Source organism: Lygodium microphyllum, chromosome 30 (genome assembly GCF_053477565.2).
Source record: "Lygodium microphyllum isolate KBCC chromosome 30, Lygodium_microphyllum_v1.1.10, whole genome shotgun sequence".
NCBI classification, from domain to species: Eukaryota; Viridiplantae; Streptophyta; class Polypodiopsida; order Schizaeales; family Lygodiaceae; genus Lygodium; species Lygodium microphyllum.
In genome coordinates this window covers 79633468-79659634 of record NC_141164.1, presented here as the reverse complement: position 1 = coordinate 79659634, position 26167 = coordinate 79633468, and the positions used below count along the sequence as shown (strand labels likewise).

Below are 26167 nucleotides of genomic sequence, written 5' to 3'. Positions count from 1 at the left end.
AGGTCGATGTCTGAAGTAGACTGCGCACAAGAAAACAAAACAGCAGGCTGTGTGGACTTTTTTTGGAGCAGCAGCTTACAGAATTTGCCTTTGGTATCTTTTGGGAAGTTCTAGTTCCGAACTGGGGCTACAATTTTCCTTCGGAAAGCTTGGTGAACCGCATTAAGGTTGGAGAGTTATGAGTAGTCTTATACAAGGTTGTCAGTCATATACTATGAAAAGAAGCTAAGGCGATGTACAAGACAAAGTAATGCGCATGTAGGAATACAATAGGAGGATCAAGCAATACATGTCTAGTTGTGTGACTGAATGACATATAAATATCTAGTTCCACCCAATCAGGATCGATGGGTATAGTATGCCATATATCGCTCATGAAATAGTACGAGGGTAGCATCTGGACTAATCCCTCAGCTCTATCATGTGTTGCTCATGTTGTTGGCAGATCTTCCTCATCTCTCTCTAGTGTAGCATCTATATCTAGTACTCCTATATCCATGGTCACTGTACTGCTTTGATCTCCTCAACTCTCTAGACTATTACCCCTCTTTGTGTAGCTATTGTGCGTGTATAGTCACTATCTAGAAGAAATTGACGTCCCCCTCTCTTTGTGGTGTCTGCATGTAGTAATGATGTACGGAGTCTCTGAATCTCAATTAGGAACTAGCCATAATGCACGTGCATTGTTACGATAGTATGATATTCAACATGCTTATTCTTTTCGAGAACAATATCATCAGCATAAAGCATAATGGAGACAAGTATACCTACTATCTCCACCCCATCGCCACCTCCTTGTGTGATGTGATCTTCTATCTTGTCGATGTAGAGATTGAAGAGTGTGGGGGAGAGAGGACATCCTTGCTTCAATCCAATGGTGCTAGAGACCATGTATGAAAAGTCCTTTTGGGCATCTCATTTGGCCTACCATCCTCTCATACAATGCATAGATGTTCCAAATCATGTTTGATGTGATCCCCAATGTCTGCAGCCTTTGTAATAGTCTATCTTGTGGGATTGTATCAAAGGTTTTTGGAAGTACACAAAGCAATAGTAAAGTCTCTTCTTTCTCATTTTTGCACACTCTCGGGTCTTGGAAATTGGGGCTTTTCACGTACGTGTAGAAATTGCAGTGGGACAAGTACAATTCTTGAAATTTTGTCACATTGGACCCCATACAATTCGAGGCTTTTGCAAAATTTGCAAAGTTTGGGTCAAATTTGGTCCTTGTATGTACTTGCAATGCAAAATGCAATTTCTATGCAAATTCAACACATAGGACCTCGGACAAATTTGGGGCTTTTGGGAAATTTCTAAAATTTTGTCAAAATTGGCTTGTGCAATCCATATTCGGGAGTTACATTTGATGTCATTTGAGCAGAGAAATTTTGGGGCTTTTGATCGTGGGAGTCAAATTTTTCCCATGGATGCATTTGGAGTAGAAATTGCAGCTAAAGTTTGGGGCTTTCTCACGAAATTGATGTATTAGCCCGTGATATGGCTGTAATTGCTTATGGTGTGATGTAGCATGCATTTCATACATATGAAAATTGATTTGCAGATCTGAAACTTTTGTAATTACTTGAATTTTCATTGTTGCTTGGTACTTGCTTTGTACCTCGGTCATTTGTGGGATAGCTGGGCTGAGATTTGTTGGCAGCCTTATTATACTGGTTTTGTATGCGGGTGACATGTTGATTGGTGGTAGGGATGTTCATGTGTGAGACACATTGAAGCAGAACCTAGAAAGCAACTTTCATACAAAGGATCTTGGTGAAGCAAATCATATTATTTGCATGCGTATACTCAGGAACAGATCGAAAGGTCTTCTTTATTTGTCATAGTAGGAGTATGTATCTAAGATTTTGCAGCATTTCAATATGGAGGAGGGGAAAGCAATTGATGTACCATTGCCTCCATATGTGAAACTCAGTGTAGAGGACAACCCTACATCTGATGATGAAAATGTTGAAATGGCCAAGATCCCGTATGCTTTAGCTATGGGTAGCTTGATGTATATTGTGGTTGCTACATATCCTGTCATAGCATTTGTAGTGGGAGTGGTTAGCAGGTACATGGCACATCTTGGTAGAAAGCATTGGGAAGCAGTGAAAGGTATCATGAGATATCTCAAGGGCACAAAGGGTTTGTGCATCTGCTTTGAAAAGCAGAAGGTATCTGTCATTGGCTTTACAGATGCAGACTATGTTGGTCATACTGATTGTAGGAAGTTTACTTCAAGATTTGTATTCATCTTCTCAGGGGGAGCTATTTCTTGGATCTCTAGGCTATAGAAGTGTATTGCATTGTCTACTATAGAGGCAGAGTATGTGGCTGCCATTGAGGCATGTAAGGAGGCTTTATGGCTTTCACGTCTGGTGGGAGAGCTTGGCATTATTGAGACTCTTGTCCTCCATTGTGATAGTTAGAGTGCTATCATGCTAACACGGAATCCCATATTTCATACAAAGATGAAGCACATACAAGTGAAGTATCAATTTACCAGGGATGTACTTGACAGCAAAAGCATTGAGCTTGTCAAGGTACATACAGATGATAATCCCGTATATCTTCTCACGAAGGGTCTTCGAGCAGAGGGGTTTGCTCATTGTCGACAGATGATGGGAGTTGGATAGTATATGTATTTCAGCTTTGTATATACTTAGCTCATTCTTTTCTCAACCTTTAGGCATGTTGCCTTTAGGTGGGAGGTTATTGGGAATCAAGGGTACCAAACCTTTTATACGTGCTCGGGTGTAAACACACTCTTAGCACTTGTACTTTAGTACTTTATATATAACTATTACAAAAACCTAAGAGTGAAACAACTCTTTGTACCCACGCGTTGTGGATTTCACTCTCTGTCACTCTCTACTGCTGCTCTCTCTCTCTCTCTCTCTCTCTCTCTCTCTCTCTCTCTCTCCATTGCCATTATTGAAAATTGAACCTTCACTGTGTGTAGGCCATCACACTTTGCACCGAATGTGATTGCATATCTGTTTCCTTTCTTGTCATCTTGCCCAATTACCCATCAAATACCAATCAGGCTAGTATCCATTGTAATGGCAATGGGCTTTCCCTTCAAATAGTCAGCCTTTCTTAACATTGGTGTAGCCTTTAACAACCTCTTCAATCTCCTCATGGCCTTTGTGTGCTTTCTTTCCCATTGGAAATTTTGTCCCTTGTGAAATAACAGACAGAGATCGTGAGCCACATGTGCGAAATGCGGTATCTAGATGAGGTAAAATACATACTCTCCTAAGAATCTTCTTACCTCTGAAATAGTGGAACAAGTACCCTACGTCTTGTCCATCAACCTTTGTTGGAGAGGGCCTTTTGCCATAAGTCTTGCACATATAGCCTATAGCCAATGCTTTCTCTACTTGAGAGAGAGTTTTGACTAGAAAGAGTAAGATGAATCTCTTCTAGTCTAGCTAGAATCTACTCACAATCGGCAATGTGGCTTGCAAGAAACTTCTTGCAACCATCTTCATTATTCTCATCCTCCGCCACATGTGACACGCTTTCCAACAGGGATTGAATGCAAAGAAGTAAACAAGCACTTCTTGAAAGTGATGTGGTTTGAAGCATCATTGTCAAAATACCATGTTTGTTGCATTTCGGTAGCATTAAATGCTAAATCTGCCATAGAAAAAGCATAATTGCATGTGAGAAATGCATAATCTTCCTCTACCAAGCTGGTTGGCACATCATCATCTACTAATTTGGTGGCTGATGCCTCTTGGACAGCCAAACCAGAGTCTTTCTTCTCCTCCTTGGACAATCTCTTTCGGCACTCATCAATATAGTGATCACGTGCATTGCAATTCTTTTTAGACTTATCCGAGTCTTGAACAACCTTGTTTGATGTCTATCAATATCACCCTCTTGCTGATTTTGTGCATTTTGTCTAGCTTTACCCTTGCTTTTGAACTTGAAAAGAATAGCCACATCACCTAAACACAATGCAACATTCTTCCGAGTTTTCTCCTCTTGCAACAAGAGGCCTTCCAACTCCACAAAAGTAAGGGGTTGCTACCCCCTAAATGACAAGATCAAAGAGCTTTGAAAACCAAGATATGACTCTGGAAGAGAGTTTAGTGTGATGTTATCCAATTCAACATCCTAAATAATCTCATCAACATTGAGTAACTGCTCACGCAAATTCTATATATAAGGTGATCTGTTATGCTATCACCCTCATCCATGTTTACATTTACCAAATGTTGGAAATGGAGAAAGAGAGAGTGTGTGTGGACACAAGATAGTGAGTAAGAGTGGGCAGTAGCTCCACACTCAAAAGATCAAAAGGCAAGATGGAAAGAAAAAGGGAAAATAGTCGGGGTAACCAATTTGAAGAAAGTGCTTGAAGAGCGCATCTTAAATAGTAGGGTTGAGTTTACTCTTGGGAAAGTGCTTGGCATTACAGAAAGAGAATTTAATGATGAAATTACTGACATTATAAAGAGGAAACGACAATTTCTTGGTGAACTAATAAATGCTATGGTGGAGAAGGAAGAATAGCCTGGTTTGCAAGGTATACATGCATATTATGAGAATGATACATATGCTGTTTTAGAATTTTCTGATGTTAAAAAAATAATTTACTGATGGTATTAAAGTTGATATAATGGCTGAAAAAACAGTAAATTACAACAATACACAAAGGGGAGTAAAGTCGATGCATTGCACTGATGATAAGATTTCAAGATTGATTCCTGAATGTTATTATACATGTAATCATTGGGCTCGAGCAACAATAGAAACAATTGTGAAAATTGGAAAGCTTGAGATTCCAAGTATTGCGCTTATTGACCATGGCTCACAGGTTGATGTGATAGTCAGAATTTTGTATCAAAACAATGCATGGCCAGCATATTGTGATCATGGATGGAGAATGCAGGTAGCAATCAACACTTCAAGGGGCTTTTATGTAGCTTGTTTGAATGTGAGGGTGACTATCGAAGATGTACAAGAAGATCAGCATTTCTTTGTACATGATCGTTCTTCTTATCCAGTTATTTTGTGATAGCTTTATATTAGTGCTACTTAGATGGAAACAAAAGCATTGGATGATGGATCGCCTTATGCTCGAGTTAAAAGCAAAGATAGAAAAGAAAACTCTCCAATTCTTAATTGGAAAGCTTGAGATTCCAAGTATTGCGCTTATTGACCATGGCTCACAGGTTGATGTGATAGTTAGAAGTTTGTATCAAAACAATGCATGGCCAGTATATTGTGATCATGGATGGAGAATGCAGGTAGCAATCAACACTTCAAGGGATTTTTATGTAGCTTGTTTGAATGTGAGGGTGACTATCGAAGATGTACAAGAAGATCAGCATTTCTTTGTACATGATAGTTCTTCTTATCCAGTTATTTTGTGATAGCTTTATATCAGTGCTACTTAGATGGAAACAAAAGCATTGGATGATGGATCGCCTTATGCTCGAATTAAAAGCAAAGATAGAAAAGAAAACTCTCCAATTCTTAATTGTATGTGTGAATCATCCTAGAAATAGAGAGATGTTAAGGGATTACATGCGACCACCAAATGCAAAAGAGTTTAACGAACCGGGTTTCAGTAAGCGCTATTGTAAGGGGAGACTAGTGGTGTTGTGTAGAGGAAGCTCTCGCCTCTTGGTGTGGAAACAAATCCTTTTCTACTGGTTTTATTGAATTTACAACAACCAATTCCTACAAGTTATCTCCTAAGTCCACAATTCCCAGTCACAAGTAGACTTTACTTTCTTCAAGTTCCTATATGACTTACTACTTTCTCTCTTATGAGAAGCCAAATGCTTGTCAGTTCATGCACATGTAAGCCATTGCATTAGGTAAAATTCTCAAAAAACTCGTCATACCTTGACTCGTATGCATACCATTGAAGTTTTTGAGATATGGTTTTACTTATGCTTTTATATCCTAGACATAATGTTGTACAACAACAAGGGATGTATGATTGCCTCTTCGGTGAGGGCTGTGTACCTCTTCGTCATGTTGTGAGTATGAGGATCAAAGATGTGTAAGGCTTTTGAAGGCCAATCCCCGAGCAAACCAAGGGGAAAATTGGTTTGAAGGCTTCGTGGTCCTTTATGACAGTAAGAGGCAATTGGAGAGCAAATAGATTCAAGGAATTTCATTGTATTCCATCCAGATTGCAATTCAAGATAAAGAAATATTGCCCTAGTTTTGGGGCCAAAAGGCTGTCCATAGTCCAAGATTAAGTGGTAACATTTGCATTTTCAGTTTATGTGAATTTTATGCTTGCCGTAATTGTTGATCAATCAGATCATTACCACCCTCTTCGAGAAGGAAGCGAAATCTTTGTGTAGGTGGTTTCCCCTATGCCTCAAGCACTAATTGGTTAACAATACTAACCTCCAGATGTGTCAATAATCTAGAGCCTGTACCAGAAGGACAGTGTGTAGCTTGGCTCCTTTCCAAACTGTGTATAATCTAAGTGCTCTTGGAGATGGGGTTTTTGTCCCAACTTTAGTTATGTTTTTCTTTTACTATGCTCATCATCAGTTTGTTTGATTATACCTCTCCCTCTATCCGAAGTTTGAACACCTTTCACAGGTTTGAACTATTTCGTAAAGAAATCTCCATGCGAATCATATAGAAGACAAAATGACCATAGATAATCTTCATTTTGCTCAGTTGGTCACTACTTGATAACCCTTCCACTAGAAGTCTCCAGATGAGTACTCTACGTTGAAAAGGGATCTTTCAAGTTGAAACATTCAGCAATGTGGTCTTCCACCATCATGTTGGATGCTCGAGCTTTCTAATCTTATTTCTTTGCTAGTTACCCAATGCTTATGTTGGACTCAATGTATGATAAACTGCATTAGCAAATCTATCAATAAGGGGTTTGGGATCCATAAATCCCAAGTGCTTCATGGTTCTTGCTTATGAAGGGGAGGGATGGGACCTAGAGTCAAAAGATATTGAATCAAAAAGTCCCAACACGCCTTAAATCTGCGATGCAGCTCCCTAAAGATAGCTAGCAGGTTGTGTGAGGTGAGATGTTACTTAAAATCTCACTCGAGATGGAATTAGCCTATTGATGATTCAATGGAGGATCTGACTTGAGGATTTGAGCTACCTTTAATTGCCAACATTGAGATTTCCAATAAAGGAATGTATTGTTAATCATTCTGGAAATCTAGTTTAACTTGGGAACTACATCGACTCCCTTATGATAACATACAATAATATGTAAGTGTTTCTGTCTACAGCTCAATAGAGCTGGTTTCTGCATGTTAACATACAACCCTAAAGCCAAACCAAACAAATTCTTTGCATTTATAGCTCTCTCAACACTATAATTCCAATAGATGTTCCCAGTCTTCTTCCTATGATACATCAAAGTGACTTGCATCTTTTGCATATGACAACATTTGAGAAATTTTGTGATGGCAACGTGGTTGGTTCGGTTTGGTTACTACAGGGATGATGCCCGAGGTAGTGGGTGGCAGCAAAAAGCTGCGAACACAGCAATAATGCATCTGCTAGGAGGATAGAGATGGGCATGTGCCAGTAGGGATGATGGCTGAGGTAGTGGGTGGCAGCAAAAAGCTGCAAACACAACAATAATGCATCCACCGGGAGGATAGAGATGGTTGCCACCTACCACTGGGTGGTGAAAGGGCCAAATGCAAGTTTTGCATAGACTCTTGATGCAGAGGGAGGGGAGGGCTGCCACTTGTCACTTGGCTGATGGAGTGTTGAAAGCAAGCAGGAGCCGGCGGTTTGTGAGTTGGCGATACCAGATGGACCAAACGCAGTAGAGTAGTGAGAACCTGCATAAAAGGTATGAGATTGAGTGGTGGGGAGCTTGTCAATTGATAGATGTGGAAGGGTGCCTCAAAAATTATGGTTTTGGGGGACCACTGAAACTCTCTCAAACCGTGCACAAATTTTGTGTTTTTCATTAAACATGTTTTGGGGTTGTTTAAAAATGCGAATTACCTGCAAAGCGTGTTAAATGTTTTAGCTCAACAGGGTCACATTTACTGCATTTGTTGTAGGAGATTCACCATGGCACCCATAGCTAGAGATCGACTTACATGAGGATATGTAGCATTAGCCATGCTGGATAGATAGTGCCATTAGGCGCACTCCCACAAGCGGCTCACATGGAGGTGGTTATTTTACACATTGGTCACACTAGCCATGATTTATGGAGTGCTTGTTTGGACCCCTTGCTTGACTGCATATACAGCGACACAGATTGGGAGACCATAGATCATCATGCTCTCTCAAATGGTTTGAAACAAACCATCAGTACCCCATGAGATCATTAGAGTAGAGTTTGCTGCAGCCCAATGATGACAAAGGCTTTCTTCTAGACCATCAACTTCATACATGTACATGGGATGCACCTAGACAGATTGCCTAGGAGAGTGTACAAGGCTTTCAAGCAACTAGCACAAGCGAGACATGAGAGTTTGTGGTATACATAGGTAAGGAGTGGACCACATGGTATGGGATAAACATGGACCACCTCCCCCTGTGGTATACATAGGTTAAGGAGTGGCCCACATGGTATGGGATGAACATGGGCCACCTCCCCCCCTTCGATTATCAGAGACAACAGTATATGAAATGCTATTTCTGGTACATGCGAGGTTATAAGAGCATCATGTTTGTTGATGAGCATGTGATATATCAGGTTGAGATTTTACTGCCTCTATCATAATTTAGAAATCTATGATAATGGACTTTGTATATGAGAGATGCTGTGACCTCCCGTACATTGGAAATCTCCGATGAGGTCTAGAACAGCAGTAATTGTCCAGGTCAGAGTTCTAACAGCATGAATGTTACTAGTACTGCAGGGTGGTTTTGGACCCTCTACAAAGAGAGTGAGGACAAAGCCACTGCACTAGAAGCCCCTGACCTTGTGGACCTTATGCCTTGTGCAGCTCCACCATGAGTGACATGCTGCATTGCCCTATGTGTGGTGTTCTGGGTTGATATGAGATCCTTAGGCTCATTGTAAATGGACTATCTTTAGTATTTCAGTGTTGCTGTCGCTGCTTCAATTTTAAAGAAGATGATTGTGGCAAATCTTCCTGTTGTCTCTGATGCCAACTGTAACACTCTACCAAATACAGCAGAAACAGAAAAACTCAAACTCACAAAGCCAGAAAAACACAAACTCACAATGAGGCCCTTGTATGGATGTACCCCAAACATAGTTCGCTTCAGTCCTTTTTCAGGGTTACCAAACAGAGTAAATATGTATGGAGGACCATACACTGCCTTAATGTGCATCCTAAGTGGATGAAGTCTATGCCAGGGGAAATATTGTATGAAGTACCATACACTGCCTCAATGTGCATCTTAATCGGATGGAGTCTATGCCAGTGTGTCGTGACTGAATTTGATTTTTGTAACAAATTGTATGAGCAGCCTTCTTCAGATGCATTGTAAGGTAATAAATAGGTCACACCAGAATGTATCACGTAATGCCCTCTCTTTGGTACACACATGTATCTTGTTGGAAGTATTGTTTTACTTCCACATCCCTCAAAGCTACTTGCTACTGTGGCACCTTTTTCCATACTGCCCCTCACATTGTCTGGCATTATAGCCCACCAGATTGGTTTTTCACAACCATTGTATTTGTGATGTACCTACGTACGTTTTACAGAGTCCCTTATACTTTGTATTTTACCTCAGGGGTATTTTCTCTAATCCAGTTGGGAGGATGTATTCTCCAAAGAATTATATTTATGGCTTTTGCAAAAGGTATTCTTTTGGAAGTACTTACAGGACTTTTGCCAACATCCACTGTTTGGCATCCATGCAAACAAAAAAGTTGCAACTTTCAAATTTCCTTGAGATGAGAAGCATCTTATTAAAAGAGTGATTTTTGGTGCTCACATAGAAAAATATATACATGTGTGTGATGCAGGAGCATGCGGTTGAATTAGTTTTACGTCTGCTTGTGCCTCCTCCTGCTGATTCTAGAGGGAACAATCAGTTTCTGATATCTGATGCACCCATGCTACATGCCACACTTGTAGCCATATCTACAGATGTTCTTCATATATTATCTTTATATGGCATGGTAAAGCTGTCTATTTCTTATGTTCATTTAGTTCTAACAGTAGTCATGAGGCTGTTGCTTTCCATTTGTAATCTAAAATACTGGCACTCTACTTGCAAAACAGTTTCCAAGATTGGCTGCAGCTTTACTTCCTATCTGTGAGTTTTTTGGATCTCTTTCCCCCTCCATCCCCATAATCACAGGACCAGGAGAAGAAATCTCTGTGCTCACATTATTCTCATTGGGTTTTATAATTCTGATTCAGCTTTGGAAGTTCCATCGCCACCCCGTTGAACACCGACTGTTGGATGGGGGTCATCCTCTTGGCTCTGCTTTAAGCCTAGAATATCTACTCACACTATACAACATACAGATTTCCTCATTGTCAGGGTCCTCGGTTGGACAGAAAGGTAAAGATGATCTAGACACCATTGAAAGGATGCCAACTTCAAGTAGGAGTTTACTGCAACCCAGCTGTACACAAATGGCACAAGTATCTAATCGAATCATTACACTTGATGCATTCCCCCAGCTTAAAGGATGGTATCTCCAACATCGTTCCTGCATTGCATGTACTCTGTCTGGGGTTGCACCTAGCAATCCTGTCCATGAGGTTGCTGACAGAGTCCTTACTATGTTAATGAGAAGAACTAGTAAAAGTGGAAACACACCCTCTTCTATCATGCCAAGCAGTTCTAGTGGGGATGATTCTGGTGGAAAACCCTTGCTGCCAGCATGGGATCTTCTAGCAGCAGTTCCTTTTATTGTAGATGCATTTCTTACAGCATACAGCCATGGGAAACTTTCGTCTCGTGATCTAACAACAGGTTGGTTAGCATAAAATCTGGATTTTTTGCCATTGTTCTCAATTCCCTGCATTTTCTGCTGGAGGCCTTTGATGGTTGAATTTGGCCTAACTTGGACATGCATGATTGATAGAGCAATGTGTTAATAAGTGTATTACAAATTTAGCACACTTTCTCTTTATCATACATTAGATGCAAGATTGCAAACATTTCATGCATCCCTACATTGCATGTGCACATTTACATTTTCTATCACTTGAGTTTGCAAAGCACTGCATAGGAGCATCGCATTTATTCTATATTCTGAACATTGGTTCCATCTTCATGAAGGGCTGAAGGATTTGGTGGATTTCCTTCCTGCATCCATTGTCAGTATTGTGAGTTACTTAGCTGCTGAAGTGGCACGTGGTCCATGGAAGCCAGTACCAATGAATGGAAAGGATTGGCCTACCCCTTCTCCACATCTTCTGTCCTCTATAGAAGCAGAGATGAGGGATATGCTTATAGCTACTGGGATTAATGTGCCCAAATCAGTAACAGGTAAAAGGATCTTGAGCTTTCTGCATGAAACTTGTCAGTTGAGAAAAATTCTATGATTGAATAGTACGAGGTTGTTTATTGGACTTATTCTCTCAATTATACCAGAAACCATACCAGGAAATTTCCATGTGACACTTCCACTCCCACTAGCAGCACTGGTGAGTTTGACAATCACGTTCAAAGTGGATAAAAATACAGAGACAATTTTAAACATTGCTGGTTCAGCCTTACAGTATGCAGCAAGTGGCAGCTCTTGGCCGAGCATGTGTGTTGTTGCAGCACTATGGGCCCAGAAAGTCCGTCGATGGCATAGTTACATTGTGTTTGGAGCTTTGGAAAGCACTTTCAAGTTAGATAAGACCACAATTGTGGAGCTACTTCATAGCTGCTTTGCGATCACGTTAGGCTTGAGCAGTTCACATTCTAAACTCACAGTTCATGGGGGAGTTGGTGCACTGTTGGGCCACAGTAACTGGACTCATGCAACTCCTCAAGGCCGACTTCCAGTTCCTCCAGGCATCTTGTATCTCCACATGTGCTCATGTCTACATGACTTGATGTTTCTTCCATGGGAAATCCTTGCAGTGTTATTGGATTCTGTGCAAAAACTTGATGTTTCCAGAAAGGAGCTTAAGCACTTAGCTGGTTGCAAAAATGGACCTTCATTGCGATCATTGTTTCCATCACTTGCAACAACAGTTTCAAAGATATCTCAGGCATCAGCATTGGCTGCTGGTTTGCTGTTTGTGTCTGGTGGTACAACCTTGGTGCAGCTGTTATACACAGAAACTTTACCGACTTGGTTTCTATCTGGAGATAAAACTAAAGAAAAGCTTGTGGGGGGGAAGAGTGGGCATGGTGCATTGCTTGAAGGCTATGCTGTAGCAAACCTTGCAGTTCTAGCAGGGTTACTTGTATGGGGTACTTCAGAAGCTGAAGAGAGGTGTTTGCAACGGGTCCATGCACTTGGTGTGCACATGGAATTCTTAGCCACAGCACTCGATGGGAAGGTGTCCTTGTCATGTGAGCCAGGTACTTGGAAAGGATACATCCTCAGCTTTGTATCTTTGATGTTAACGTCTGCATCCACATGGGTATCAGATGTTCAGGTAGACACATTGAAAAGAATAGCTCGGGCACTTCGAATGTGGCATGAACATGACCTTGCTGCTGCCTTGCTTGAAAGCGGAGGCTGTTTAGCAATGGGTGCAGCAGCTGAGCTGACTCTTAGTACCTTTTGACAGCTGAAACAAGTACACCTGTGTTGTTACCTGAATGCTACTAGTATGATAGTAGTACTAACACCATAACTAGCAATAGAATCTGCCATTGATATGGTATGATACACCATTGGCCAAGTGAAACCAGAGTTAGGGAACTTTTTCTCTTCAAGGTCTATGTACGGATCAGTTGGCTGAATTATGAGATTCAAGGGCTTCAAGGTCTTGAAACAGATACCATGGTTGAATTCCAAGGTTCACGGGAAACACTAAACTGAGTGTTGTGGAAAGCCGCTAAGATAGTCATTTTACAGAAAAACAATGCGTAAAATTTATCATAAGGCTGCTTTTTTAAAAGGGAGGTGTAAACAGGTTTATTGTATACAAAATGATCAAAGAAAGTCTTGTAGATAAGTGTAAGCATCATCTTTAATTAAACAAGTATAGAAAGGCAAGACGCTACTTTCCTCTATCTTGGGTCAATGGGTGATCTGAAAGCCCAAGCAAAGCACTCCTAAATCTCAAGGCAGACTTTCTGTGAACCTATTAAGAGGAGGGAAGGTACATCTGTCACTCGAGCTTGCATAGAGTTGTAGACTTTCTGTGAACCTATTAAGAGGAGGGAAGGTACATCTCACTCCAGCTTGCATAGAGTTATAAGGCGTGTGTAAGGGCAGAGGTAAATAAAGCAAAGGTCAATATACTGTAAAACTTAGGAGGCTATGGATGAGTTGCGGAATTGTAACGTAAACTAAATAACTTCTAGACGTTTTCATATCTATTGTGAAAGAAATAGGAAAGCTTAGCCTGTTTTCACATAGCGGTAGACAACTTTTCGGCCCCTGTTTTTCCTCAGCAAGGATCCTTGGAGCTACCATGAAAGTGTTAGGAAAAGGCCTTTCCCAGTGTCCACAGACACTGCAAAGCAGTGAGCCTTCTCAAAAATACTCATTAGGGGGGGAGAACAATTATACCTTTGAGGCGTCTTTCAAATTCCAATACTTTCTCAAAAATACTCATTAGGTTTGCAAAAAACTTTACAAGCATTGAAATTGAATTAACCTTTGATGAAGCAAATAACAAACAAGGATTGAGAAATGTGTTTGCATGATAGGAATTCTTGATCTGATTTCATCTTTAAGCAAAAAACTTTTTGACAAAGTAAGTGAACGTGATAGCATTCATATCTTAAGAGCTTGAGAGGAAATCTTGTGAGGAATCTTTTCAACAAGATGAAGATGCATGTTGTCTAGAATTGTTGAAGATGGTCAAGAATCCCTTGCACTGTAATAGAGAAGGTTTTTGTTATCCTTTCACTTGATTGAAACTTTCAAGACAAGGGAAGAAGATACCAAACCCTCAATTGCAAGTTATTGTATTGCATATATGTATCATTGCCAATATTATTGTCAACGTACTAAGAGGGCAAATGAGTTGAACCTTTTCACTAGTTAAATGTGGTTGCTTTGGATCCCTCTTTTGGATGGGAGAAGGGGTTTTCCATTGTATTTCATAGACCCTCTTCCCCACCTTGATTGCACATCACATGTTAGTACCAAGTTTAAATGATTCAACACAAGACTACTATCTCAAAACAAAGCATGATGCCCAATTGCATTAGGTACTTAACAAAAAATCATACAGCTCATTGTCATCTCAAACTAGAACATAACACAATCACAAATGAAATAGGGAATTGGAAAACTATAATGTCCTCAACATATTATATATCTACAATTAGTCTAAGGAACCTATTTTGAAACGTCTCAAAATGCTTTACACTAAACTTGTGTATTTGTATACATCCATTCACTCTTCCCTTTAAAGGCATCAAGTTGTTTCTACATCATCTAGATAATCTTCATGTTCACCTTACATAAATTATTGTTGGAGATGCTTGTACATGCACTTAACAATATTATATTTTGATTTAGCTTCATTTTGAGTTGTTTCCTCCCTTGACATTTCTCCTTTAGCTTGCCCTCCTTGAGACATCTCACCATCTTCTAGTATTGCAACATGCATCTCATTCATAGTTATGTTGCTTGTTGTTGAGACTTGCTATTTGTGATTGAGCTACATAAACCAAACATTGCCTCTCATATTTAGCCATGTAGAAATGAATCTTCATGTGTTATGATCATGGTTATGTATCACTAGACGTGTTGCAACCATTTTGCAGAAGATTTTCGAGTTTCATATCCCATCTCTTTAGCAGAAATCTAAACTTGGACTTTAGCATTTCCAATGCCCTTTACATCAATGTACAAGAACTCAATTGTATGAAGTTCCAATTATTTTTTCTTTTTCTCAATCCATCCTTTAAGCCTTTCAAGGAGATATCACATAATGTATGTTGGATATGCACAATCACTAGGCAAACATTACATGTTAGGCCAATATCACACAAATACTAGTGCAAATCATGGTAGCCTCTCATGAAAATGCAATAATGAGAATGATATTTTTGGAGCACAAGAACTAGTGATTGAGGAAAGCAATCAACATGCATCTTCAGAAATGCAATGTGATGTGTGTCCAACTTAGATACATTCCCAAAATTTTCATTATCATATTTATCCTTAGTAAAAACCTAGTATGTTGAAAGTGTTTTTTTTCATTACTTTCGAGATGGCACACACTGATACAATAGGGATAGATTCCCCTTTCAATTTAACATTTAGAGTATGGTCTTGCCCTTATGTTGAATAATAGTAATGACTTTGTCATGAGAGAATCATTGCATGCACATGATGACATGAAGTCATACCAAGTAATACATCAAAACCTTGCAATGGGTCTATGAAGAACTTTGCATTGTCCAACTCTCAATGTGCAAGCGTGGCTTCCTAATAAGAGGTGTAATGGGCTTTGCATGGCCTTCACATGCATTACCATACACTTTTTAGGACCCATCTCATCCTCTGTGATGCCTAGTCAAGTAGTCATGTTAGTAGGGGTAAAATGCTCCATTATCAAAGAAGATCAATACATGTTGATCTCTAAGCTTTTCCCATGCTCTACAAATTTCCATTGCATCATCATTCGATTGATTGTCAATCGCATTAGAACCAAATTAGTTATGGGGTTTAGACCTTCTTTAATTAGGATCCCTTGTATTTTCAACATTACCAACTTGCCTCCTTTTAGAACAATCCCTTGCCATGTGTCCTTGCTCTTCATAGGCAAATTTTTTTTGCAAAAATCATCAATTCTTTGTGCTAGGCAACTATTTTCCAAGTCTTTCCTTGTTGCTTTGGGCTCCTCTCACATAAATATTTTAAGACCTACTCCTTTTATTAGCCTTGAAATTACTTGTCACATGGATTTTGATTATCATCCTTGAAGCACCTAGACTTCCCATGCAACAAAGTATCTACTATATAAGCCGTCCCTATGGGTTGTGACATGCTACCATTGTCATTTTTATGCAAAAATCCATGATTTCTTTGGAAAAGACACAATGATATGTCTCATTTTGCTCAAGGGGGGGGGGGGGGGGGTTTTAGGATCAGAAGAACTAATTGGTAGCAATACCTTACAAACCTTGTTATATAGTGTTCAAGGTTATTACATTGCAATACCATCCAACTTATGCCAAGCAATCATAATGTATACTTGTAAGATACTCATCAACCAAGTGAGAGCAAACATTGGCTTAAAATTGAATACACATTGATGATGCTCTACCTTGCATCAAGAGTGTTAACCACAATTGCAATGCATTCCCCTTTAAAAAAGTTACCTTTCGGATCTTGGATGATTCATTGAAGTTGCCTCTTGAATAGGTTACATCAAAGTGCTGAAAGGAAGTTTCTTTCAATCTATCTTGTGTACCACTAAACACTTCAAACTTCTCCCCTTTGCCACCCTCATCATGCTCTTTTCCTTTATCATTTGGTGTCAAGTTATCATAAACTAACAATTAAAAAAAAAGGTATATTTTTTTGTATTTGTATCATGAACAACACCATATGAAGCATTTTCATGATTGGCACCTATTCCTTAAGTCCCATCCACACTAGAGAGTGCATATATATTTTTATATATGCCACTTTGTGCCCTAGGCATCATGCCAATATTATTATACATGGGGTTCTGCATTCCACTTGCCATATCTAGATAGATTGGTCATTGCATTCCATGCATTATTTGATTCATAGCATAAGGATTTGGGCTGTACATACTCATAGATAGTCCTTGACCAACGATCACATGGAAGATAGATCCATCACCAAAGTATCTTGAGTGCCTCATATTTGCATCCATGCCTTGCTGTCCAAAACTCATTGGAATGGTACTATCATGTTGGCCTTTTATTTGTGAAGCTTGCCCCACTTGCATTGTTTTTTGTGGTCATTATCAACATTTGGTGCATCTTGAGGTTGTAAGGGATCTCTCATTGGGAACTCCTTCTTGTGTCAAAGGTCTAGAGGCTGATATCTTCTTGCCCTTGTTGTCCTTCTTTGAGGAGCTTAAAATTTGCATGAACCAAGTATCCTTAGCTGATTGGGCAAAGATACCATCTAATGTTCTCAACTAAGTCTCCAACTTATCATCATCATCTTTGTCTCATTGGTGGTCATTATTATTTTGATGCCTTGCAGGACGTGCTTCTTGGTCAATACCAACATTATCTACTTGTTGCCCATGTTGTGTGCATGTCCCAAGATTAGGCATTGCAATTTATCCAATGCTTTGTGAACCTTTAGATTCTGAGACAACATCATAATTGAATCCATTTCACTATATGATAACATGCTTGCTGATTGGCACTTAGCTAATTACAATTTCAACAAAAATGAAATTCTACCACCTACTCAAAGAAGTTGACATATTTCAGGAATGGAACCATGAAACTAGCCTTTCTTCTTAGCAACAGTGGTGGAAGAAAACATACACTTTACCAATTAGTGTTGAACAATTGACACATGATTGGCCCCAACAATTGACACCTCTTGCAGTATTGCTTAGCTCGTATTACTTAAGGTTAAAGTACACCAACATATGGGATGATATCCCTCAATCTTTAATATAGTGATCATAAATGGCCACAAAATCTTCAATTTTCCCCTTGATTCACCTTTAATCTGTGCAATATTGGGTCTTTAAATTCTTGCATGCACATCACAATAATGGAGAATGGGATTACCCCTTAGATTTGCTATAAATTCTCTTTCTATAGTTGATATACCGAGTATGAGGTCTTTAGTTAAAGGGCATGGTTCCCAAGGTGGTTGAGAAACCTTGATTGATGTTGTAAATTAGGGTTTCAATAGCAATTTCTTCAATTGGCCTTCACCAAATGCTGAAAATGGTTGAGGGCTGGTTAGTAAATGAGAAAGAAAGCTCATGACATAGAAAATTTCCAATTCTCTTGCTAGAAATGAATTGGATTTGCTATCACTACGATTCATAACAAAAGATGTTGTTGTCAATAGCTTGGAGGCTTTAGAGAGTTGTTGCTTACCCAAGATGTAGTCAACTAATGCTACCCACCTTTTAGATGCTATTGCCTAATGGTTGGACTATTTGTGATGGATATGAGGGGCCAAAATCAACTAGTGACCTACAACAACAATATCTCCTCATTATTCCCTGCATAGAAAGGTTACAATTAACCTCTACAAACCCCAACTAGCCATTTCTTAGCTTGTATAGGCAAATATGGTGTTGCAACCATCTAAATGAAAGGTGAGAAGGATTGTTGCTTGCACTGGAGAGCTATGGCGAGAGAGAGAGAGAGAGAGAGAGAGAGAGAGAGAGAGAGAGAGAGAGAGAGAGAGAGAGAGAGAGAGAGAGAGAGAGAGAGAGAGAGAGAGAACTCCAATAGTCACAATGTGTGATTGGCCTTCCCTTTATTCATTTGTCACTAAAAGAATAAAGAATAAAGTGACGGTGATGGGGGTGCCCATTACTTGTAGTGTGCAGGCGCGAGTATTGTCAGTGTAGTAATACACGGGCGGCTAGGTGGAGGTGCGTTTACCCCCAATAACCTCCCACTTAAAGGAAAATCTGCCCCAGTGAGGAGTGAAAAGGAAAAAAGAAAAGACAGTACAACATGTACACATGTACAATAGGATGAGGAAAGATGTCATCTCATCTCACGCCCATCAATATCCTGAGGAAGGCAAAGCGCTCCGTAGAGAGGCTTTTGGTGAGTAGATCTGCATGATTATGGTCCAGTCGAAATCTTGACAAGGTCAACATACTTGTCCTGAAGGACACTACGTATGAAGTGATACCTCATCTCAATGTGTTTCATCTTCGCATGGAAGACCACATTCTTGGCTAGTTGAATAGTACTCATAGAATCCGAATGCAGTGTAGAGATAGCATCAATACCAAGGTCATGAACCAAACGGCCTAACCATATGGCCTCCTTGCAAGCCTCAGTGGTCTGCAACATACTCAGCCTTAGTGGTAGAAAGAGCCGTACACTTCTGCACCCTGGACATCCAAGAGACAATGCCTCTAGCATAGGTAACTTCCTACTATCTACATGTCCTACATAATCAAAGTCAGTGTATCCCACGACTCCTGTATCATGGCTACCATAGCATATGCATATATTTGTAGTGCCCTTCAGGTACCTCATGATACCCTTCACGACATCCCAATGCTTCTTGCCAGGTGTAGCAATATAGCATGCCACAATACCAATTGCAAATGCAATGTCTAGACGAGTGGCTATCATGGCATACATAAGACTGCCCCCAGTGTAGATGCATAGGGAATCTTGGCCATCTCGGCCCTTTGCTCATCTATCTATGGACAATTGGCTTGTGATACCTTCACATAAGAAGGCAAAGGACAACCAATAAGCTTCGCGTTCTACATGCGGAAGTGCTCAAGGACTTTATGAATGTACTCCCTTTGTGACAAGTAGAGGAGTCCCTGATGCGCCTGTCACGTCTAATGCGCATACCAAGTATGTGAGAGGCCTATCCTAGATCCTTCATCTCAAAGCTCTTCTTGAGGTGAGCCTTAAGAGCATCTAGCTCTTTATGAGCTTTCCTTGCTAATAGGATGTTATCCACATAGAGTACCAAAATAAGAAAAGATCCATCATGGGCTTTCTTCGTGTACAAGCACAGATCCATAACACTACAACTGTAGCCCTATGACTACATAAAAGCATCGAACTTATAGTACCATTCCCTAGGTGTGTGCTTCAAGCCATAAAGACTTTTCTTCAATCTGCACACTAGGTGCTCCCTACCAAGCTCTGCAAAGCCCTTAGGCTGCTTCATGTAAACCTCATCATGCAAGTTCCCATGTAAGAAAGCCGTCTTGACATCCATTTGGTATAAGTCCAAGTCAAGCCGTGCAACAAAAGTCAAGACTAAGTGCAGGGTGGTCATCTTAACCACAGGAGAGAAGACCTCATCAAAGTCAACACCATGCTTCTACTTAAAACCCTTTGCTACCAATCTAGCCTTGTATGCTGGCTTGGGGTATCCAGGGGTACTTTTTAGCTTGTACACCCACTTGCATGGTAGAGCCTTCTTGCCAGTAGACAAGGAAACTAAATCCCAAGTCATATTCTTATGCAAGGAGTCTATCATCTCAGATTGCATAGCCCTCTCCCAGGAGTGACTGTCACCCCTGTGCATAGCCTCATCATAGCTTAGAGGCTCTCCTGCATTTGTAACCAACCAAGACATAGTGCATGGAGGGCTCAATTATCTTAGGTGGGCATCTATCTCTAGTAGAATGCCCCACTGTAGGCTCTGTTGCTTCCCTGCCCAACATTTTGTCCAACACCCTGGCCATGTGCATCTGCAACTGCTACAAGCTGTCTAGCTAACTGTATGGGAGCACGTGGCTTCTTCTGAAATATAACCCTTTGTATCTACACGACTCTCTCAGGTTTCCTATGCATCTTGTCTTCATGGAAGACTACGTCATGGCTACGGATGACTTTTCGCACCTGCGGATCCCATAGACGGTAACCCATCTCTCCTACATCTCCATAACCAAGGAATATGCATTTAACACTCTTAGGATTTAGCTTGTTACGCTTGTTCTTTGTCCTTGGGTACATGGAAGAATGCCTCACATACAAAGACACGTAAATGCGCATAGGAGGGAGGCTTTCCTCTCCATAGCTCCTATGTAACCTGTCAATTAATGCCACTACAGGGTGATCTATTATTGATATGCACATTGTCATAACTGTGTTAGCCCAAAAGTGCTGGGATAGGCCTGCATGGCTAAGCATATTGTGAACCCTTTCTTGGATGGTCCTATTCATCCGCTCAGCCATACCATTCTGGGGAGGGGTGTAAGGGGCGGTCAACTAACGCTTAATACCCATCTCATCGCATAACTACTCAAAAGCACGTGATACATATTCACCCCCATTATCTGCCCTAAGGCATTTTAGCCTATGCCCGGACTGGTTTTCTGCCAAAGCAAGCCATCTCTGAAAAACTGCCAATACATCGGACTTTTGCTTTATGGAATAAGCCCATAATTTAGGTAGAAAATTATCTATGAAAGTAACAAAATACTTCGCACCACCCAAAGACTGACAGGGCATGGTCCCATAGACATCATAATGAACCAAAGCCAAGGGCTCACTCATGCGTGACATACCAGACTTCTTATGCATAGATCTAGTCTTCCTACCATAAAGACAATGATCACAATAATCAAAATGAGAATAGTCATGGGGTGGTAAGTATTGCAAAAACTAGAAAGCATTTTCATTTCCTTAATGGACATGTGCCCCAAACGGGCATGCCAAAGAGATACACGAGGTAAAGACACCACGGACAAAGCATGATCAACTATAGATCCAGAAAAGACTAAGGGGTAGAGGCTACTAGCCTTGGCACCTCTCGCAAGCACAAGCCTGCAACGAGTAATCTTCCATGCAGAGTCTCCAAAAGATACATGATATCCTGTGTCATCAAGTTGTCCATCAGTGGACACGAGACCGCGTGTCAATGTAGGTACATGACGTACATCCTGCATAACAAAACTACTACCAGAAGGAAACTACAGCTTAATATCACCAATGTCGACAATATCAAGAGACTTGTCATCACCCAAGCGCATAGAACTCGAAACAATGGTATGAATGGAACCACTCTCGGCAAGGTATCACATGAAAGGACGCACTTGAGTCTAAGAGCCAATACTATATATACATAGAGTGCATCTCTAACATCTATGAAGCACTAGATGAAGTTGCTGCAAGGATATAATCCCCATCACTATCCTCGGGCTGCATAACATTGATCTCTTCTATTTTAACACTTGACTTAGCAGGTACTATGCTGCGATGAGAAGACTTTTCCTGCACTTTCTCTTTCCCCTTGTCTTTGCGCCTTTATGACAAACTCATTTGATATTTTTGCAAATGCTACAATGTGTTCAATTATTAGATGCACAATTGTGCACATGTAAACATGCACAATATCATACATTAACAACAAGACTCAGTCTCACATTACAAGAATTGGATGTTGAAAAGAAAACCACCTTGGCTAAGGCATCTCTATTAGCACTACAATTAGAAGGTCATCACTTGCCTGAATGTAATTGGCAAATCAAAAGTTTTATTTCTCTTGTAAGAGAAACTAACAAATATCTTATTCCATCTTGAATGTGTCAATTATTGAAGAGAAGCTAATTACGCACAAATGCATGCCTCTAAAGCTCAAAGGTAAGCAAATGAATAAAGGAAGCTTAATGAGCCATGATGTGTGGTCTAGCAGGATGAGATTATGAGCCAAGTTGATCATAAATATTAGCTAATGTTTATGATCAAATTTGCAATGCTAGCACGAGCACTTTGTGCTACCTTTTTGATAATGCATGGGGGGGGTGGGTGTCATAAAGGTGTTGAGGCCAAATGTTATGATTGAGAGCCGCACTCCCCTGTATGCAAGTCTCTACCTCTACTACCTCTATTAAAAAGGAAATTTGTGCTTACATGATAAAAATTGGCCAATAAAAGAAGTGCTTACATGATAAATTGGCCAGTTTTGAGACATGACATTGAGCAATTTGTGCACACATGCATTGTATGTTAGAAGGTCAAGTATGATAGGTAGAAGGTAATAGTTTGTAAACACATGCATTGTATGTCCAAAGGTCAAGTATGATAGATAGAAGGTTCCAAGCTTCTTGCATCCTTTTCTTATACCTAATAAGCTTTGGTAGAGCATTGCTATGGAATTCACTTTTAATGTTTTGATGACCCCTATATAAGGAATGATGGGATTTGGACTATCATACACAAGTCTAGAAAGCAAGCCTATTTCATATTGTATAGAAAAAGATCAATGTTCATCATATGGCATGGATACTTATCTAGCATACATTTAAGTACCATGGCATGCCTGAGTCAATCATGAGTAATCTAGACCCTTGGATGACCAGTTTCTTTTGAAAGGGGTTGTTTGAAAACTTGGGTACCACACATAAATTTTATTCATCCTTCCATCCATAAATGGATGGTGATTGATTGGTGTGTAGAAATCATGGATGTAACCTACCAAGAGGTTAAACATGTACTTCAGAGGTCATAATAGAAGCAAAGAAGGCATTTCATCACCATAGACATGCATTAGATTTTGAAAAGGGGATATTACTATGATTTGAAAAGGCTAGGTTGAAAAGAATGAAGGCATGGAGAACTTGTATCCAAAGCTCAATATACGCTATCATAGGCCCTTTTAGGCATTGGAAAATATTAGTGATGTGGTAAATAGGCTGAAATTTCCTCCAAATATAGATACATGATGGTTTTAATATGAGCTTGTTGTGGCCTTTTCATAATGATGTGCCACGTGATATGTCTATTGAAATTTAGCAAGAGGTTGAGGAACTATATGATTTTTTGGTACCTAAGTAGATTTTGGCACATAAAGAAAGGAAGATTATAGGTAAAGTTTTGAGGAGGTACTCAGTGAAGTTTTAGAATTACTCACTAATGGATGCCATATTGATGGAAGAGGGTGACTTGACAAACCAGCCTCAACCATTATAAGTTAATCTTGAGGCACTTCAACTAGAGTTGACTTTAGACAAGGCTCATTTAGGCTCAGTAAAGCGGGAGGTCCAGAGCATTGCTTGATGCTCAAGGTGGAGGTAGCATTTTCACTCTCTAGTGATAGATATATATAGTGGATCTCAAATGCATTCAAGATGCATACAAGGGGAGTTTTAAAAAGCGAGTCTTTCATTTGATGTTTTTGTGACTATCTTTGTAGTTTTTGTGAGAAATTCAAACTTTTTGGAGTACTTTGGAGGTATTTTGGAGCTTGGTAGAGAGGAGAAGATGTAAATGTGTGATGATCTAGAATTAAATGACATGCCATTCTTTAGAAGGTATCTCAAAGAGCTGTCGTATAAAAGACCCGTTTATTCATAGTAATAAACCATGCGAATCAAATTAAAACTAAAGTTTTCATTGTTCATGATAACAAGCTATGCAAATCTTACTTGTCATGTAAAACTTCATGACATATAGTGAGCATTTTTTACACAAAGATCTCATTATTATAACTGTAAACCACTCAACAAAGAGGTCACGGTTTTTTTAAAAGAGAGAAAATGAGAATTATGTATACCTAAGATTGTTAGGATTGGATAAGAGTCACATGTCTTGACTCATCAATCCGTGCTCTCTCTCTTAGGGATGTGCACTTTATGCTCGCACAACCTAGATGCATAAAAGCCATTGCCATTATGGATTAGAGTCACCTATGTAGTTTGGATCACGATACATTTTGTTTAGACAAAGATCATGGCATGGACCTTCAAACCTTTTTTAAGCTCATGGAGTAATTACAAGTGATGTTATGCCACCTCCATAGTACTAGACATTATCTATAGGGTGGAATTATCACTTAACTTATTGCTTGTAAATATTAATTAATCATACATTCATGTAAGGTCATACCTTTTTCCAATATGCGTTCATTGAGTGTTTCTACGTTTGATATGCTTATAATTTCATTCTGAAATACAGAAGAATAATTTACATATCTCCATTACATTGTGGTGGAATTGCATCAACCTTTATCAGTCTCATTTATTCCTTTCCTTTCTAAAGATATCTTTCTTTATGGATCCCTAATATGTTTTGGGCCTCCTCTCCCCTACATAAGAGTCGTAGTAGCAATAATCAGATCACGTTAGTTGTCCACTATAAAAGGTTCAACTTATAGGCATCAATCTAACCCACCTTAGTACTCAATGGGTGCTTTTATTGCAAATAAACATTTGATCTAAAACATTCGTCCGTTTTAATGTAACACTTGGACTCGTGTAAAGGAGAAATCACAGTCTTTCAAGAGCATATATAGGTATCTCTATTCAATTACCTTTTCAATTTCTTGTGCTATATGGTATTAAATATTATGCTTTGCGAGGTGCAAGAATGGGGTAGCTCTAGCCTTGCTACAACCTAATCACATTCTCTCTATAATTGTCTTAGTCATGATAGCATCTCAAACTCTCGAAGAGCTCTTAGTTCATAAAAGAGTAAGCATGGCAATTGTGGCACTCTTTGTCAAGGTGCAAAAGGTCAATGCTAAGGATATAAAGGATTGTTTACTCCAGGTATAGATATTCCAAAGCTTCTTACAAGATTGTTTGGGCCGCTGCTAGGAAGTTGGCTTTTGGCTTCCTCCTCATTCGTGTCTATGATGTGAATATTTATTCAAATATATACATTGGTTATCGCATTTACAAAGAGAATTATAACGCCTCTTGTTCCTGCTTTGCTAATGGCACCTATGTTGTCAGATGCACTCCTTGATCTTTAGCATAGTTCACTGGTGAACATAGGTCTATCAATATAAAAACTAATTGATATGGTTAGCGATATGTTGTGGTCCTAGTAGGTTTTCATCCTTTGTTGCAACACCGTAAAGAAGCATGTTCACCTAAAGTAGAAGTGTCATATACTGGTCCTAGTAGATTTTCATATTGAAATAATCCAAAGCCATATATATATATTTTGCCCAATTTGCATGGGACTTGTAGAACTAGTTTATGTCTACGCGATGCTCTCAAAGACTAGCGAAGTGTGGACTTGACTTCCTAGATTGCTGAAAGTGTGAAGTGTGAAGAGGCCACGTGTCTGCCACTGTGCGACTGCAGGGTACATGAATTCGATTTTCAAGTTACTCTTTAACTTCGGTACGTCCACACGATTTTCTTTGACGTGAGTGACGATAAAAACAAAGGAACAACAGCAGTGGCCAAAAGTTCAAAGGGACTTGGAGATGCGGGGTATCGATCCCCGTACCTCTCGCATGCTAAGCGAGCGCTCTACCATCTGAGCTACATCCCCGAGATGAAGAAATTCGCCAAAAATACTTATTAACACTTATACAGCGCCTGCACATCAAATATTTTTATTATACCAAATGTACGTTCGCCAACTAGCGTTAACAGACTAGACTACGCGGACCTCTCTTCTTGTCTGTGAAGCTACTGTGGCCTTTAAAACGCCTTTGATTGCAGCCAAGAATCCAGAAAAGGCTGAATTTTTTTATAGATCTTTAAGGTTT

At 39.8% G+C, this 26167-nt stretch overlaps 1 protein-coding gene and 1 non-coding gene across 3 annotated transcripts in view; one reads left to right on the top strand and one right to left on the bottom strand.

Annotated features, from left to right (window-relative positions):
- LOC148010027 (mediator of RNA polymerase II transcription subunit 33A-like) overlaps window positions 1-13094 on the top strand; it is a 72528-nt gene extending 59434 nt beyond the window's left edge. Inside the window, exons 9-12 of one of the 2 annotated variants that reach the window (XM_087672691.1) lie at window positions 9929-10084; window positions 10188-10890; window positions 11200-11409; window positions 11515-13094. In XM_087672691.1, the coding sequence (XP_087528817.1) occupies window positions 9929-10084; window positions 10188-10890; window positions 11200-11409; window positions 11515-12650 (2205 nt within the window). In that variant the 3' untranslated portion in view covers window positions 12651-13094. The remainder of the gene's footprint in view (window positions 1-9928; window positions 10085-10187; window positions 10891-11199; window positions 11410-11514) is intronic. The other variant, XM_087672692.1, reaches the window with a different exon arrangement.
- Window positions 13095-25874: 12780 nt separating this feature from the next.
- On the bottom strand, window positions 25875-25947 carry TRNAA-AGC (transfer RNA alanine (anticodon AGC)). The gene has a single exon. It is a non-coding gene; the product is annotated as a tRNA-Ala (tRNA).
- Between the last annotated feature and the right edge of the window lie 220 nt (window positions 25948-26167).